At 46.8% G+C, this 13,775-nt stretch overlaps 1 protein-coding gene across 1 annotated transcript in view; it reads right to left on the reverse strand.

Moving 5' to 3' along the window:
* The window catches only part of LOC147623459 (myosin heavy chain-like protein), a 28,353-nt gene extending 15,164 nt beyond the window's left edge, over positions 1-13,189 (reverse strand). The window contains exon 1 of the mRNA XM_086821619.1: positions 12,866-13,189. Within this exon, the coding sequence (XP_086677745.1) occupies positions 12,866-13,109 (244 nt within the window). The 5' untranslated portion in view covers positions 13,110-13,189. The remainder of the gene's footprint in view (positions 1-12,865) is intronic.
* Positions 13,190-13,775: the final 586 nt, after the last annotated feature.

Genomic DNA, 13,775 nt, shown 5'->3' on the forward strand with positions numbered 1-13,775 from the left:
CAGCCCCCCACATACCGACGCCACACACTACCATCTACTTCACACATGACATGGCAGACATATACACTGGCAGAGTAGAGGATGGGCTCCTACTCATGGATCCCCTGGCACCTATGGATACCATTACAGCCCAGCTGGCATCACTCCTACACACGGCTGCATTACAGAGCTTCCCACATCGTGTACACTTAGGAGAGCCTGCGAGACCTGGGACTATGCCCCAGAACAGATGGTATGATGACGAGTGCAGAGCCCTATACTCACGGCTCCGCATACAGAGAGCCTTGGGAGCCATCACAGAGCGGGAGTCGAGGAGAGAGATGAGGAGACTTACTCGCCGCAAAAGGCGGGCCTTCGCAGAGATACAGGAGCTAGAGATCTTTCATTTCTTCATGAGTAGAGATAGCCCTGTCTCATGGCAGCACTTCAGAGAGCCCCGGACCCCGACACCTATTGCAGACCCACAGACATGGCACACATATGCAGAGGGCCTATACCATGCCCCACAACAGCCATCTATACCTCAGCCACAGGAACCTCGACCTACCACAGCTAGCTTCTTTACCCACTTGATGGTACAGGAAGCTATCCGCCGCCTACAGCATGGACAGGCCGCCGACCATATGGGCCTGCAGGAGGGTGAGCATCTCATATATGCAGTAGATTCTTTAGCTCCTTTTCTTGCACACCTGTTTAACAGGGCACTAGCAGAGGGTTTGCCTGCGGAGTGGACGATGCACACCATTGTGCCGATTCACAAAACAGGGGATATGCTCGATCCGAGCAACTACAGGACGGTTATGGTTGGCCACGTGCTGGCCAAACTCTATGGTGCAGTGCTGGAGCAAGAGCTTAGCTTATATGCTGAGCGAGCAGGTTTACGCTCATCAGGGCAGGCAGGCTTCAGGAGAGCTTTCTCTACCACTCACCATGTATTCACTTTGAGATGTATGATTGATCAGGCCAGAGTGAGGAAGAGAAAGCTCTATTGCTGCTTTGTGGATTTCTGCAAGGCATTTGACACAGTACCACGAGAGAGGCTCTTTCAGCGCCTGCAGTCTCTTGGCATACAAGCAGATATGACATGGGGCATCTATGCATTATATGAGCAGGTTTTTGGGCAAGTTAGCTGTCCAGGAGGTATGTCCGAGACTATTGCTAGCACCATTGGTGTGAAGCAAGGATGCCCACTTTCCCCCACGCTATTTGGGTTATACATTGATGAGGTGGCTGACTTCATTACACGGGGAGGCAGAGATGGAGTTGATTTAGCAGGTACCTCAGTACATATTATGCTCTATGCTGATGATATTGTATTAGTGTTTGAGTCTCCAGGTGGTCTACAGCAGCATCTACATGCACTCGATGATTTCTGCACACAAAGGGGTCTTACTGTGAACCTTGGGAAAACCAAGGTTATGGTCTTTCATACATCGAGACAGGGCAGGAGTCAGCTGACATTCACTCTCGTAGGATGCCAGGTGGAGGTGGTGACATCATACGTGTACCTAGTGGTTACCTTCTCTGCAGCAACCACACGCTTCACCATGGGTTCAGCAGCCAGAGCTAGATTGACACGGGGATATGCAGCATTGGCTATGCTAGAGAGACAGTGCCACCAGGCGCATTTTCAGGAGCCCCGGACGAAGGGGTGGCTATTTGACACATTAGTCACACCGGCATTGATGTATGGAGCAGCGGTATGGGCGCCACGCCTTGCTACCCATTGGTGGACACAGATAGAGAGACCACAGGCCCTCATGATGGCACGCATGATACGCAGCAAACCGTCAGTACCTCATGACATTATCCGAGCAGAGTTTGTTGCGCCTCCTATGATGGTAGAGGCCATATTTCAGACTATATGCCTGCTAGACAGATTCAGAGAGATGCCACAGGACAGATTGTCATACAGAGCTTTTGAGGCATCTAGACAGCTGGCTGAGGCAGGAGACAGAGGATCATGGTATGCACAGGTCACACATTGGTTCTCACAGCATGGCCTAGACATGGATCATCTACCACCATTCCAGTATGACAGGGATGCACCACATATCCCTCTCTCATAGTGAGAGGAACAGAGTATTGAGACAGGATCTATGGCAGCTCTATACACAAGAGACATGGATATCGCCTACACAGCCTCTTCCACCGAAGATGCTATACTACAAAGATCATTTCATGAGTATCACTGATGATGGATTTATAGAGAGGCCTAGATACATGGAGGGCTTTTTACCACACGGCTCCCGAGTGGCTATCGGTCAGCTCAGAGTTTCATCACCCCGATTGGAGATTGAGACTGGCAGAGTAGCACGGATCCCCCGAGAGGAGAGGGTATGCAGATTGTGTAGAGAGGAGGTGGAGAGTGAGGAGCATTATATATGCAGATGCAGAGCATATACAGCCATCAGAGAAAGATATCCCATTTTATTCAGAGAGCCACATTCCCTACGCCAGATCTTTGAGGCAGCAGACCAGCGCATACTGGGGAGATACATTCTAGACATACAGCGCCACAGAGAGACGTTATTACAGGCTCAGACAACTCCAGAGGGGGGGGCGACAGACACAGATTACTACATTTTTCCAGAGATCCATCCCCCTCCCAGCCCCTACACGGCAAGGAATTACTCTCCAGAGAGCAGAGACACTTAGAGCCCGCAGGAGACAAAGGACACCTGGCTTTCGGACACCACGCCTATACCAAAGAGAGATGACAGAGATCAGAGCTCAGTTTCATAGAGAGGGTGCGGAGCGACTGGCTCGCTTCAGAGCACACCCAGGCATGTTCTTCAGGGAGCTTTGGACACCCCCTTCATTGATGTATACCATTTTATACCCCCAGTATGGTACAAGATGGAGCTAGCTAGGTTGCATATCATGATTGTATACTCCATGCATATAGCTTTGCATTCTCCTAGTAGTAGAGCTCCATCCCCTGCACACCCAGATTCAGCTTTTTTGTTCAATACTTTTTCATTTTGTTGGGATGACAGAGGATACCCCATACAGGTACTCCGATTTGTCTCATAGGCCGAGTTCGGTCTTTTGGAAGACGTTAATAAAATCTTTCTTTTCTCTCTCTCTCTCTCTCTCTCTCTCTCTCTCTCTCTCTCTCTCTCTCTCTCTCTCTCTTCATGTTTGCGTTTTGCATCAGCATGTTTCCAGCAGTGTTTAGGGCTGAAAGAAGACCACCAGAGCTTCCGCGTGTTACAAGAAGTTGGAGCACAAAGTGCAGCAGAGGCTAGTGTGGACTTGCAGCAGGGCATGGAAGGATGTGGTTGTGCTGTCGACTGCTTGCAAAGGTGGTCGGCTGGACCTCATCAGAGGTGGGCTGGACCAGATCAGAGGCGGCTGGTCCAAATCAGAAAATGCTGCATTTTTTATGGAATATATTCCACGACTGCTGGCCGACTATTCTCGACTTATCCCAAGGCCTATAAATAGGCACATATGCTCATTGTAAGAGTCATTCATTCCTTTATAGAGTGGATCCTTAGGGTCCTTAGAGTAGGGCAGATTTTGGGTGATGTTCACCTTTTGTATGAGGCAACCTAGGGCTATAGAAAAGTACCTTTTTGTACTATATGATATATACTGAATTTCCAGCCATATCTCTCTCTCTCTACTCTCTCTTCATGTCTACGTTTTGCATCAGCATGTTTCCAGTAGTTTTTAGGGCTGAAAGAAGACTCCCAGAGCTTCCGCATGTTACATTGGTATCAGAGCATCAAGCTCAGCAAAGCTAAACACTGAATCAGTCCCATATGATGGTGTACAGGTCCAAGGTACAAGAAAGTACACGGATACAAAGCCCAAGGCAAGGAGCACAGAATCGGGAAGAGCTCCCAGGAGGTTTGTTGGTGGTGTTCCACAAAGCCACAAGGGATGGCAGTCCTGTGAGCCAGATAGGTTCTCGGGCAACGGTCCCAAGGGAGGATTATCCTCCAAGGGGTGATGTGAGAGTGGAGTGAACAAATGCATAGATCTTATTCAGAGTCAGAGTGGTTTTGGAGACCGGGCCGAGTTTTCAATGAAAAGGGTTGCCAGAGATGGATGGATGACAGAGGGACTCCAGGAATAGAGTGGGATGATGACAGTAATCCAAGAACAGGTTGGAATCTCGTCATCAAGTTTAGCAAAGGGGGATGTCATGTGCATAAAATGCCATGGACATTCTCAGATGCTAATCCAGAAGGGGCAACCAAGAAGGGACCAAATCAATGTGATGGTCCTCAAGGCGAGAGGGTGGGAGACTGGGCGGGAGATCGTCCCTAAGCGCATAATGTCCTAATGTCTAGATAGGAGGTCTGCTAACTGAGGGACTGAAGATGTAGGGAGGGGCTGTTTGAGCACGAACATAAAGGAGTGCTTCTACTCCCTTGCGGATAGCTCGTCTGGCCTGGAGATGCGAAATCAATGGGATGCCAAGAATGCTTCTATCCCCACCACGAATCATGGCAGGCTCAGGAAAACCTTTACAAATAGTAAAAGTGTCTTGCCCCAAATCGGGAATAGGCTCATATTGACGGAACCACTGAATTCCTAAGATCATGTCACACCCCAACAGAGGTGAGACGATGAAATCTCGTTGAAATGAGGCCTTCTGAACTTCAAAGGCAAATTGCTGTGCCTTCTGGGAAATGTGGGTGCGAAGATCAGGTGTAAACCCATCCACATCCAGATGATATGGGACTAATGTACAGTTCAATTTATTAGCCAACTGGGGAGAGATGGCGTCTTCGGAACTACCCATATCGAAAAGGGCTACAAACTGTCGGCCCTGCGCAGAGCCATAAGCTCGGATGAGGCTCTTTTGAGCAGCATCGCTCTCACTCTCTTGCTTAGCATCAAATACCACGGATGGCATAGGATGCATAGAAGGTAAAAGTTGAACTGCATTTGAGGTAGTAGGCAGGGCTGGAGGAGCTAGGGAGGTTGTGGCAACTGTGGCAGAAGGAGCTTTGGCGGCTTGTGCCGCTTGCCATTTGTGGCAATCCTTCTTACCATGCCCTATAATATGACAAAAAAAACATCTATTTTCTGACTGGTACTTCCTTTGCTCCTCTGGAGAAAGATAACCTCCAATTCATCAGGGGTTTTCTTAGATTCTTTATCTTTCTTACCCCCTGAACTGGAGCTATTACTACCGTCCTTCGTAGCATCTTTAGAAGAAGCGTTACCTTTCCCTGTCTGTGCAGCTCATTGCTACTGCTGGGGTTTGGTACTAGATGGAGATGACTGCTTGGGCTTGCCCCCGTTGAGCTTCATTTCTTCATTCTGATGAGCGAGAGTCAGAGCTCGGTCATATGTACTTGGTTCAAAGTTACGAATTGTGAACCGAATGTTAAGAGTCCAATCCACAAATGAATTGCTCCATCTTGGCCTGCTCAAATAACCCTAACTGCTGTGCTAAAGTAATAACCTTACCGAAAAACTGAAGCACTGGGAATCCGTTCTATTCAAGTCCATAGAGCTCGTCTTTCAGACCGGTCATGTACTGGAGCGGGAGAAATCTGGTCTTCAGGTCATGGACAAAGATGTCCCAGTCAAAGGCTGTGACACTTGTGGCCTGGTCTGTATGAATACTAGACCAATGCTGCCACCAAGTGACTGCCTCACCAATGAGATGGGGAGCCGCTAAGTGGACTTTATCTTGTGGGTCTGTGATCCTGGCTAATGGAAAATGAGCATTAAACTGATGAATAAATTGATTAACTAATGAATGATCACACTTACAATCATGCTTACTGAAGTTTGGTTGACTACGAATGACGGTGGTTGATGCTGCTGCGGACTGTTGGCTGGTGACACCTATGATTGGGGAGACTGAGGAAAGGCTACTGATACCTCAAGTGTATAGCCTCCTTTTCCCGTTGGTGCTCCAGTAACATACGTTCTCGATCAAGCTCACGTTGGTGTTCCCGAGCGGCGAGTTCAGCCTGACGCCGGTCTTCGTCGATCCTACGTTGGGCTTCCTCATAGTCTCGTCTTTCTGCTTTTTCTCTTTTCCTTCGGGCCTCATCCTCTCTCCTTTGTTGTTCCATCTAAAAGAAGAGGGAGATGTAGTCGGGTGCTGTTGGAGGTGTTGAAGGACGTGCTGCTGCTGCCTCCAAGAGTTGGAGACGCTCCATGAGCAACTGGTTCTGAGCTCTAAGAAGAGCTATGGTGTCTGCTGTAGGCGGAAGAACATGGTCTCCTTCCAGGGAGACGTCTTCCGGCTGATGAGTACTCTCTTCTGTAGACATGATGCTGAAGGCGGTGGTCGGCCGGAACGCAATCTAACCATCCAAGGATGCCCCCACGCTAGGATACAGTGTGTGTGGACAATCTGAATCTGATACCAATGTGATATGTAGCGGAAGTCTTTGTATTGGAAGATCTTGTCACACAAATGCTCACACCGTCTTCTGTATCCTGAGTTTCGTGAGTTTAGCAATCCACTTTAATACTTCAAACTTTAAAGAGATGAGAGAGAGATATATGAGAACTGTACACCAGATTGGGTCCCGAATTACCCACTGAAGGGCCCCCTATCCTGATAACGAGATAGTATTTGCTTTATTTCTTTAGAGAGAATGACTGTGGACTGTAGATAAGCCAAACGCAAGATCTCGGAAGATCGGAAGCCTGGCTGAACTTTACACGGCTGTAGAAACACCTTGATGAACTGATCTCGAGCCTATGCACTCTTCCCAAGGGCATGAGGAAGGGACTGCACACCTGAGGCTGAGAAAAGAAGGCGATGGACTGTTCTAAGCTATGTTAGAATGCTGTAAATGCTTATGAATGCTATGTTACCTTTACCAGATGGCTGGTGTATGGGATACTGATGTATACTGATGAATCAAGGCTGGAACTGCTGGAAAACTGCAAACGCAGGGCTGTAGACCTGATTACTGGTGTAGGACTGATGCTGGACTGAAATGCAGACTGTAGGGGCTGCTGTGTACAGGCCGGCTGCTGGATATGCAGAAAACGCAGGTGTACTTGCTGGATATGCAGAAACACAGGTGTACCTGCTGGTTATGCCCTGTGTATGACTGTATGGCTGCGTTGAAGAACTGTGGGCTGCTATACTGCTGCGCTAAAGACTGTGGATGGCTGAAGGCAAAACACAGATGCTCATAGGGTTGGAGAAGCAAAACTCAAGTACTCCAAGGCTAGATGAGGCTAGTCTAGTGCTAAAGGCAAGGGTACTCCTAGGGCTGAGGAGGAAAGCTCTTAGCACACTGAAGACTGAATGAGAAACTAAGCCCTATGCAAGCCTATTTATACTAACTAGAGGCTGGTCAAGTTGGCTGGTCATTTATTTAATAAAGTTTATATTTATAAATGACAATAAATGCTAAATAAATACCAAAAAATATGGGAAAAATACCATATATGTAACACGCGGAAGCTCTGGGAGTCTTCTTTCAGCCCTAAACACTACTAGAAACCATCTGATACAAAACGCAGATATGGAGAGAGAGTAGAGAGAGAGAGATGTGCTGGAAATTCAGTATATTACTATAGTACAAAAAGGGTACTCTGTCCACAGCCATAGGCTGCCTGAAGAAAAGGTGATAACACCCAAAATTCTATCCCCCTATGGGACTCCTAATGACTCAAATCCCTAAAGGATTGAATGGTCTTTACAATGAGCATATGTGCCTATTTATAGGCCTTGGAACAAATGTAGAACTGGCCGACGGCCAGCAGTCATAGGGAAAAATCCATACAAAACCTGCGTTTTCTGATCTGGACCAGCCGCCTCTCATCTGGTCCAGCCGACCAGATGAGAGCTCAACCACATCCTTCCATTCCCCTGCTACAAGTCCACACTGGCCTCTGCTGCACCAAATGCTCCTAAATCCTAGTTCTACTGATCTTTTACTGGCTGCCCCCTTCTGGATTAGCCCTGAGAAGGTACATGGCATTGATCATGCACATGACAAGATAAATCCTAGTAAATTCCCTAAGACTTCTAGGATGTCCTAAATGATGCACAGGCATGTTTAGGGCTGAAAGAAGACTCCCAGAGCTTCCGCATGTTACATGCGATAACCCGAGAGTAGCTACGAGAATTGCCACTGTCAAATCCCCACGGATCCCCTCGTGATCGATCTTGGTTCGAAACTCGAATCCTGCAAACAAACGAACAACAAACAAGCAAGGGGGTGCAGGCCTGACTCACCTCCCAACCATGACAGCCGTGGGCGAGCCCACAGTCTTGGCTGTCCCCACCGAGCCACGAGCTGAGCTAACTAGGTTGACGTACCGACCAATCTCCTCCTCGGGACGTCCCATACCGCCGCGAAGCTACCCTCGCGGGCCTCGAGATTGCTGCCGGCCTCGGCTGCATAAAGCAGGTGCACATCTGCACTAGATCCAGGCTCCAAGACCATAGAGCTCTCACAAACTCGCGAGACTCTCTACAATACAATAACTAACCTTGGCCACCCTTTTATAGGCTCTTGGCCAGTCATCGGGCGTCTACACTTGGCCGCCCGCCCGTCCATACTTGGGTGCCCGCCCGTTAGTATATCCCTAACTCAACTCATCAATCAGCCTGCCTAGTTCCAAGCTTCCCCAAGCCTCGAAACTAGTCTTGCATGCGTATAGCACACGGTAGATACCCACTGTGCACATGACATACTCCCCTTCCTCTAAGAGCTCACTCCTGAGCTCACTAAAAAGCCAGGGTAATCTCTCTGAAGAGAAGTCAATGTCTCCCATGTAGCGTCCTCCTCAACACGATCCTTCCACTTGATCTTGTATTCCGTGATAAGCGTATGACGCAATCTTCGTTCACGAAATCCAAGAATCTTTTCAGGTTCGTGCGGAACAAATGTCATGTCCTGGACATCTATAATTTCTTGAGGAGTAACTAACTGATCTGCTCCACCCAGTACTTCCTTAAGTCTACTGACATGAAATACAGGATGAACTTTCACATGAGAAGGCAAATCCAATTCATATGCAACTGAACCAATCTGTCGTGTAACACGAAATGGTCCACAGTATCTAGGGGATAATTTCGGAGATCTACCTGTTCGTAGAGTCTCGGAATCTTTCGGAACTCGCAAATACACCATCGTTCCTTCAGAGAACTCTCTAGGTGAACGATGTCTATTAGAATAAAACCTGTCGCGGTCTTGAGCACTTCTAATAGATTCCTTTGCAACTTGTAACATTTCCTGCATATCTTGCAAAAAATTACGTGCTGCATCATGCTGAAGTCCTGAGAATCCTACTGTGACAGGTGATCTTGGTCGAAAACCATACATAAGCATGAAAGGACTAAACCCTGTACTCGTATGCTTAGTACTGTTATATGCAAATTCTAACATAGGAAGATAATCCTCCCATGAACTTTGTCTTTTGGATACATATGCTCGAAGCATATCCTCCAAAATCTGATTCACTCTTTCAGTCTGGCCATCAGATTGAGGATGATCTGAGGAACTCAAATTCAAAGTTGTTTCCAACTTCTCGAAAACAAGTTTCCAAAAATCACTCGTAAACTTAGAGTCCCTGTCACTGACTATGTCCTTCGGTAACCCGTACAGTCTAAACAATTGCTCGATAAACTGCCGAGCTAATTGCGTAGCTGTAATATTCTTCCGGGTCGGTAAAAATCTAGCCATCTTTGTCAAGCGATCTACCACAACCCAAATAGAATCGTGGCCTTGATGTGTTCTTGGCAATCCGGTAATAAAATCCATGGAAATACTTTCCCATTTATTACCTGGGATTTGCAAAGGATGCAACAGCGTTCAGCTTTATTTGCCTGACAAATCTGACACTTGAGAACATAATCTTCTACATACCCTTTCATCTTCGGCCAATAAAAAGTGTGTTTCACTAATGATAGTGTCCTGTGTACCCCAGGGTGTCCAGCAAAAGGGGCGTCGTGACACTCCCTCAGAATCTTGGACCTTATGTCCGGGATCTGTGGTACACAAATTTTGTCATTACGGAACAGTAAACCATTCCGAATCATCCACTGACCTCCTGCAGCCTGAATGGTAGACTGCTCAGTCACCGAGTCTTGGTCAATCAATGAGCTCCCGTCCTGGATCTTCTGCCAAAATGGACCAAAACAACTATCAGTCCTGCAAAGCCCTCTCAATGACTGAAATAAGTCAGTAGAAATCTCGGTGAACGACAAAGTATTCACCTTTCTAATCCGACTAAGCGCATCTGCAATATTATTCATGGACCCTTTTCGATAACGGATCTCAAAATCAAAATCTTGCATTAACTCTGCCCAACGAGCTTTCCTGCCTCTCAAATCATCCGCATCACACACATACTTGATTGACTGATGATCAGTCAATACCACAAACTTGGAGCCATATAAATAATGTCTCCAAACCTTGAGAGCATGAATCACAGCATAAAGCTCCTTCTCAAGGGTTGGCCAACAAGATTGAGTGTCGTCTAGCTTTTTACTTTCAAAAGCAACCGGTCTACCATCTTGAAATAAAGCAGCCCCGATAGCATAGTCACTGGCATCAGTTTCAAGAACATAAGGCCGACTAGGATCAGGTAATGCTAAGATAGGTGCTTCCTTGACTTTATCTTTCAAAAGTCTGAAGGCCATATCCAAATCGTTATTCCAAGTGATAGGTTGATTGGACTTACGTCCACGACCTTTCAATAAGTCGGTCATCGGTAGTGTGAGCTGAGAGTACTCCCGTACAGATTTCCGAAGAAAAACTACAAAACCGAGAAAAGAACGAAGTTGTTTCACTGTTCGTGGTATGGGCCAGTCCAAAACCTTCTAAACTCGGTCATAGTCAATGCTCAATCCATCTCTAGTGATCTTGTGTCCCAAGTAAATGATGTCGGTCAAGAGTACGGCTATATATTAAAATATCATCCAGGAACACCACCACAAATTTCCCCAAATGTTCACGAAAAAGATCGTTCATCATTTGTTGGAAAGTGGCTGGAGCATTGGTTAACCCAAAAGGTAATACGAGAAACTCGTAATGGCCATACCTAGTCCGAAAGGCGGTTCTTTCTACATGCCTTTCATGAATACCTATCTGGTGATAGCCAGTACGTAAATCTATCTTCGTGAAATATTTCGCTCCTGCTAACCGGTCAATTAGGTCATCTGATCTAGGGAGAGGATAACGGTTCTTAATAGTCAACTTGTTCAATCTTTTGTAATCTATACACATTCTCCCCAACACCCTCTTCAATTTGAGCACCTCGATCAAACAAAGGTTAGGACCGCTGAGGACCACACAAGCCGAGCTCTAATACCATGTCAAAGTCACACAATAACAATATGCACACCACCCTAGGACACTGAGCAACGTCGATGGCTGGGCTCCCATCTCCTAGCCGTTGCTCCCTCCCCAAAAGCCCGGCCGGAGGAAATATCTATGACAAGGTGCCACCACACCCTATATATGGCTGTTCGACTTCCCATGCTCTTGCATATGGGATAATCCACCACAACTTCTAGTCATGCGATAACTTGAGAGTAGCTACGAGAATTAGCAAGGCCAAACATTGCTAAGCATGGTGAGTACTCAACCTTAACATCACTGGTGCTAGACAAACTGGGCAAAGTACGGTTAAAGCATGGTGCAAACTAGAGATCGTCACTGATGCTTGTACTTCTCATCATTAACCGTTGTTAGAGCAAGGTAGCCAAGACACCATACACATCTTACATCATTATTGACAACCATAGGAAGCTGGATGCTCAATGATGCTAGACATCAATCATTGTTGAAGTGTCATTAACATTGTTCACATCTACATCATCATCGATACTACATGTATACATCATACTTAATACTGAGCAGTAACCATTGTTAAAGCATCATTGATTTCGTTCACATTATCATTATTTTTGCCCACAACAAGATTACCATTATTCAAGCATGGTGGTGAATAACGCATACATCGTTGACATCATATCCCTGTGTGTGACATATCCAAGCATGATGGACCATGGTGGCCAACAATGGGAGAGCAATAACCATTGTTAAAGCATCATTGATCTTAATCGCATTATCATTATTTTAGGACACAACGAGATTACCATTATTCAAGCATGGTGGTGAATAACGCATACATCGTTGACATCATATCCCCGTGTGTGACATATCCAAGCATGATGGACCATGGTGGCCAACAATGGGAGCTCATCAGCAACTTAGCAACTTTTTCACGCCTTGCATGCTTGCTAAAGCAAGACCATTGATGAGTGACTACCCCACCTATGGAGATCATCCAAGCCACATGGGTGGATCTCATTCACACAGAGTGGCCAATTCGAACGCTTGCTCGACAAGTCGGAGTGCATGCAACAAAGGCAAGAAGCATTCATTCGCAGTTGGACCCAACAAAAACTTCCTTTCTAGGTACGGAGGAGAAGTATGGCTTTTCCCTCCTTCCCCTCTGATGTAACCTCCCTCCAAGAGCGGCCAAGCATGGAGGGATCTCCCCCTTTCATGTATTTTGTATATATTGACTACCTTTTTACAGTGTTTGTACTCTGCCGCTCTGGCAAGCTTGTTCTTTAACTAATGAAATTATCTTTTTTTTTTGGGGGGGGGGGGGGGGAATTTATGCTCATCGTCCACATCATTCGTGACACTACTGGACACGAAGGGGCGACACTCGTCCATATCATCGATGGGGCAACAAGGGCTAATAAGTACTCCATAGAAAGCCTCACCTTCCCAAAATGCAACAAAGTCCATTATGAACCCATCATTTGATTGCCGTACACAAACTAAAACAAAACGAAGCCCGTACACCCATCATAGGGTTACGTTGCCGTACACAAGCTAAACACAGAGGCTCGATTGCCGTACACAGCCTGGATAAGGAGGCACATGATGCTGACCTTGCTTGGTGAGAAGCTTGACGATCTGCTGGTTGGAGGGGACGTTGAGGTAGTCGCCTCTGTACTGGCGGTACATGGAGGATCGGCGGCGTACCTTCATGCCCATGAAGGGTTCCTGGGTTTCTGTGTTCTTGCTGGGCTGAGGCCGGATCCGCTCCACCTCCTCTTCCTCCTGCTTGGCTAGCTCTGACTCCTCCTTGCGAGGCTCCTGGATGACCACGCGCCTTGTGGCTCTCCTGTCCATATCACAGAACACACACAATACCAAGGATAGTAAACATTTTGTTCTTGGTGCCTATCACACCATTTTATTCATAAACTTCAGGACTGATTATTAATGACCTTTGCTTAGGGGTGCTTCAACGTTTGCTTAGGCCCATTTACACATCGCCATACCCCTGCCTGCCCATGCTGATGTGGTAGGGGTATCCACCGTCCATAATTCATGGGCAGGCAATCTCCCCTACCCATACATGGGCAATGGGGTATGTGTAACGGGCCTTAGGGGTGCTTCATATGGCATTCTCCCTTGTGGCCCCACCCCATATGCCCTTCTGTAGCTTTTGCATTCTTGAACCCAAGTATCAACCCATCCCTAATCAATGCTGGACACCTTCTCTAACTATGGCTCCTTCTTGGTGGCATATTGATTTTGGGACATTCTGACCTTGGAGGACGACCCAATCACTAAATATGTATAAACATAACATTCAAATGTGTACTCTTGCCTATTTCAAGACGATGCATGCATTCATCTTTTATATATGCCTAGATGGTATTTGTTGGTGGCCCTCTTGTTGCCAGCAAGGCTTGTAATTTGGCTTTAAATATTTTTTAAAGGATTTTGTACTCCAATGTGTCAAAGTGCTTTTAACTAACGCCGTGCTGAAATTGCTAGAGTTTGGCAAAC

This window comes from Cibotium barometz, chromosome 27 (genome assembly GCF_041138505.1).
Source record: "Cibotium barometz isolate CiBa-2024 chromosome 27, ASM4113850v1, whole genome shotgun sequence".
In the NCBI taxonomy this organism is placed as follows: Eukaryota; Viridiplantae; Streptophyta; class Polypodiopsida; order Cyatheales; family Cibotiaceae; genus Cibotium; species Cibotium barometz.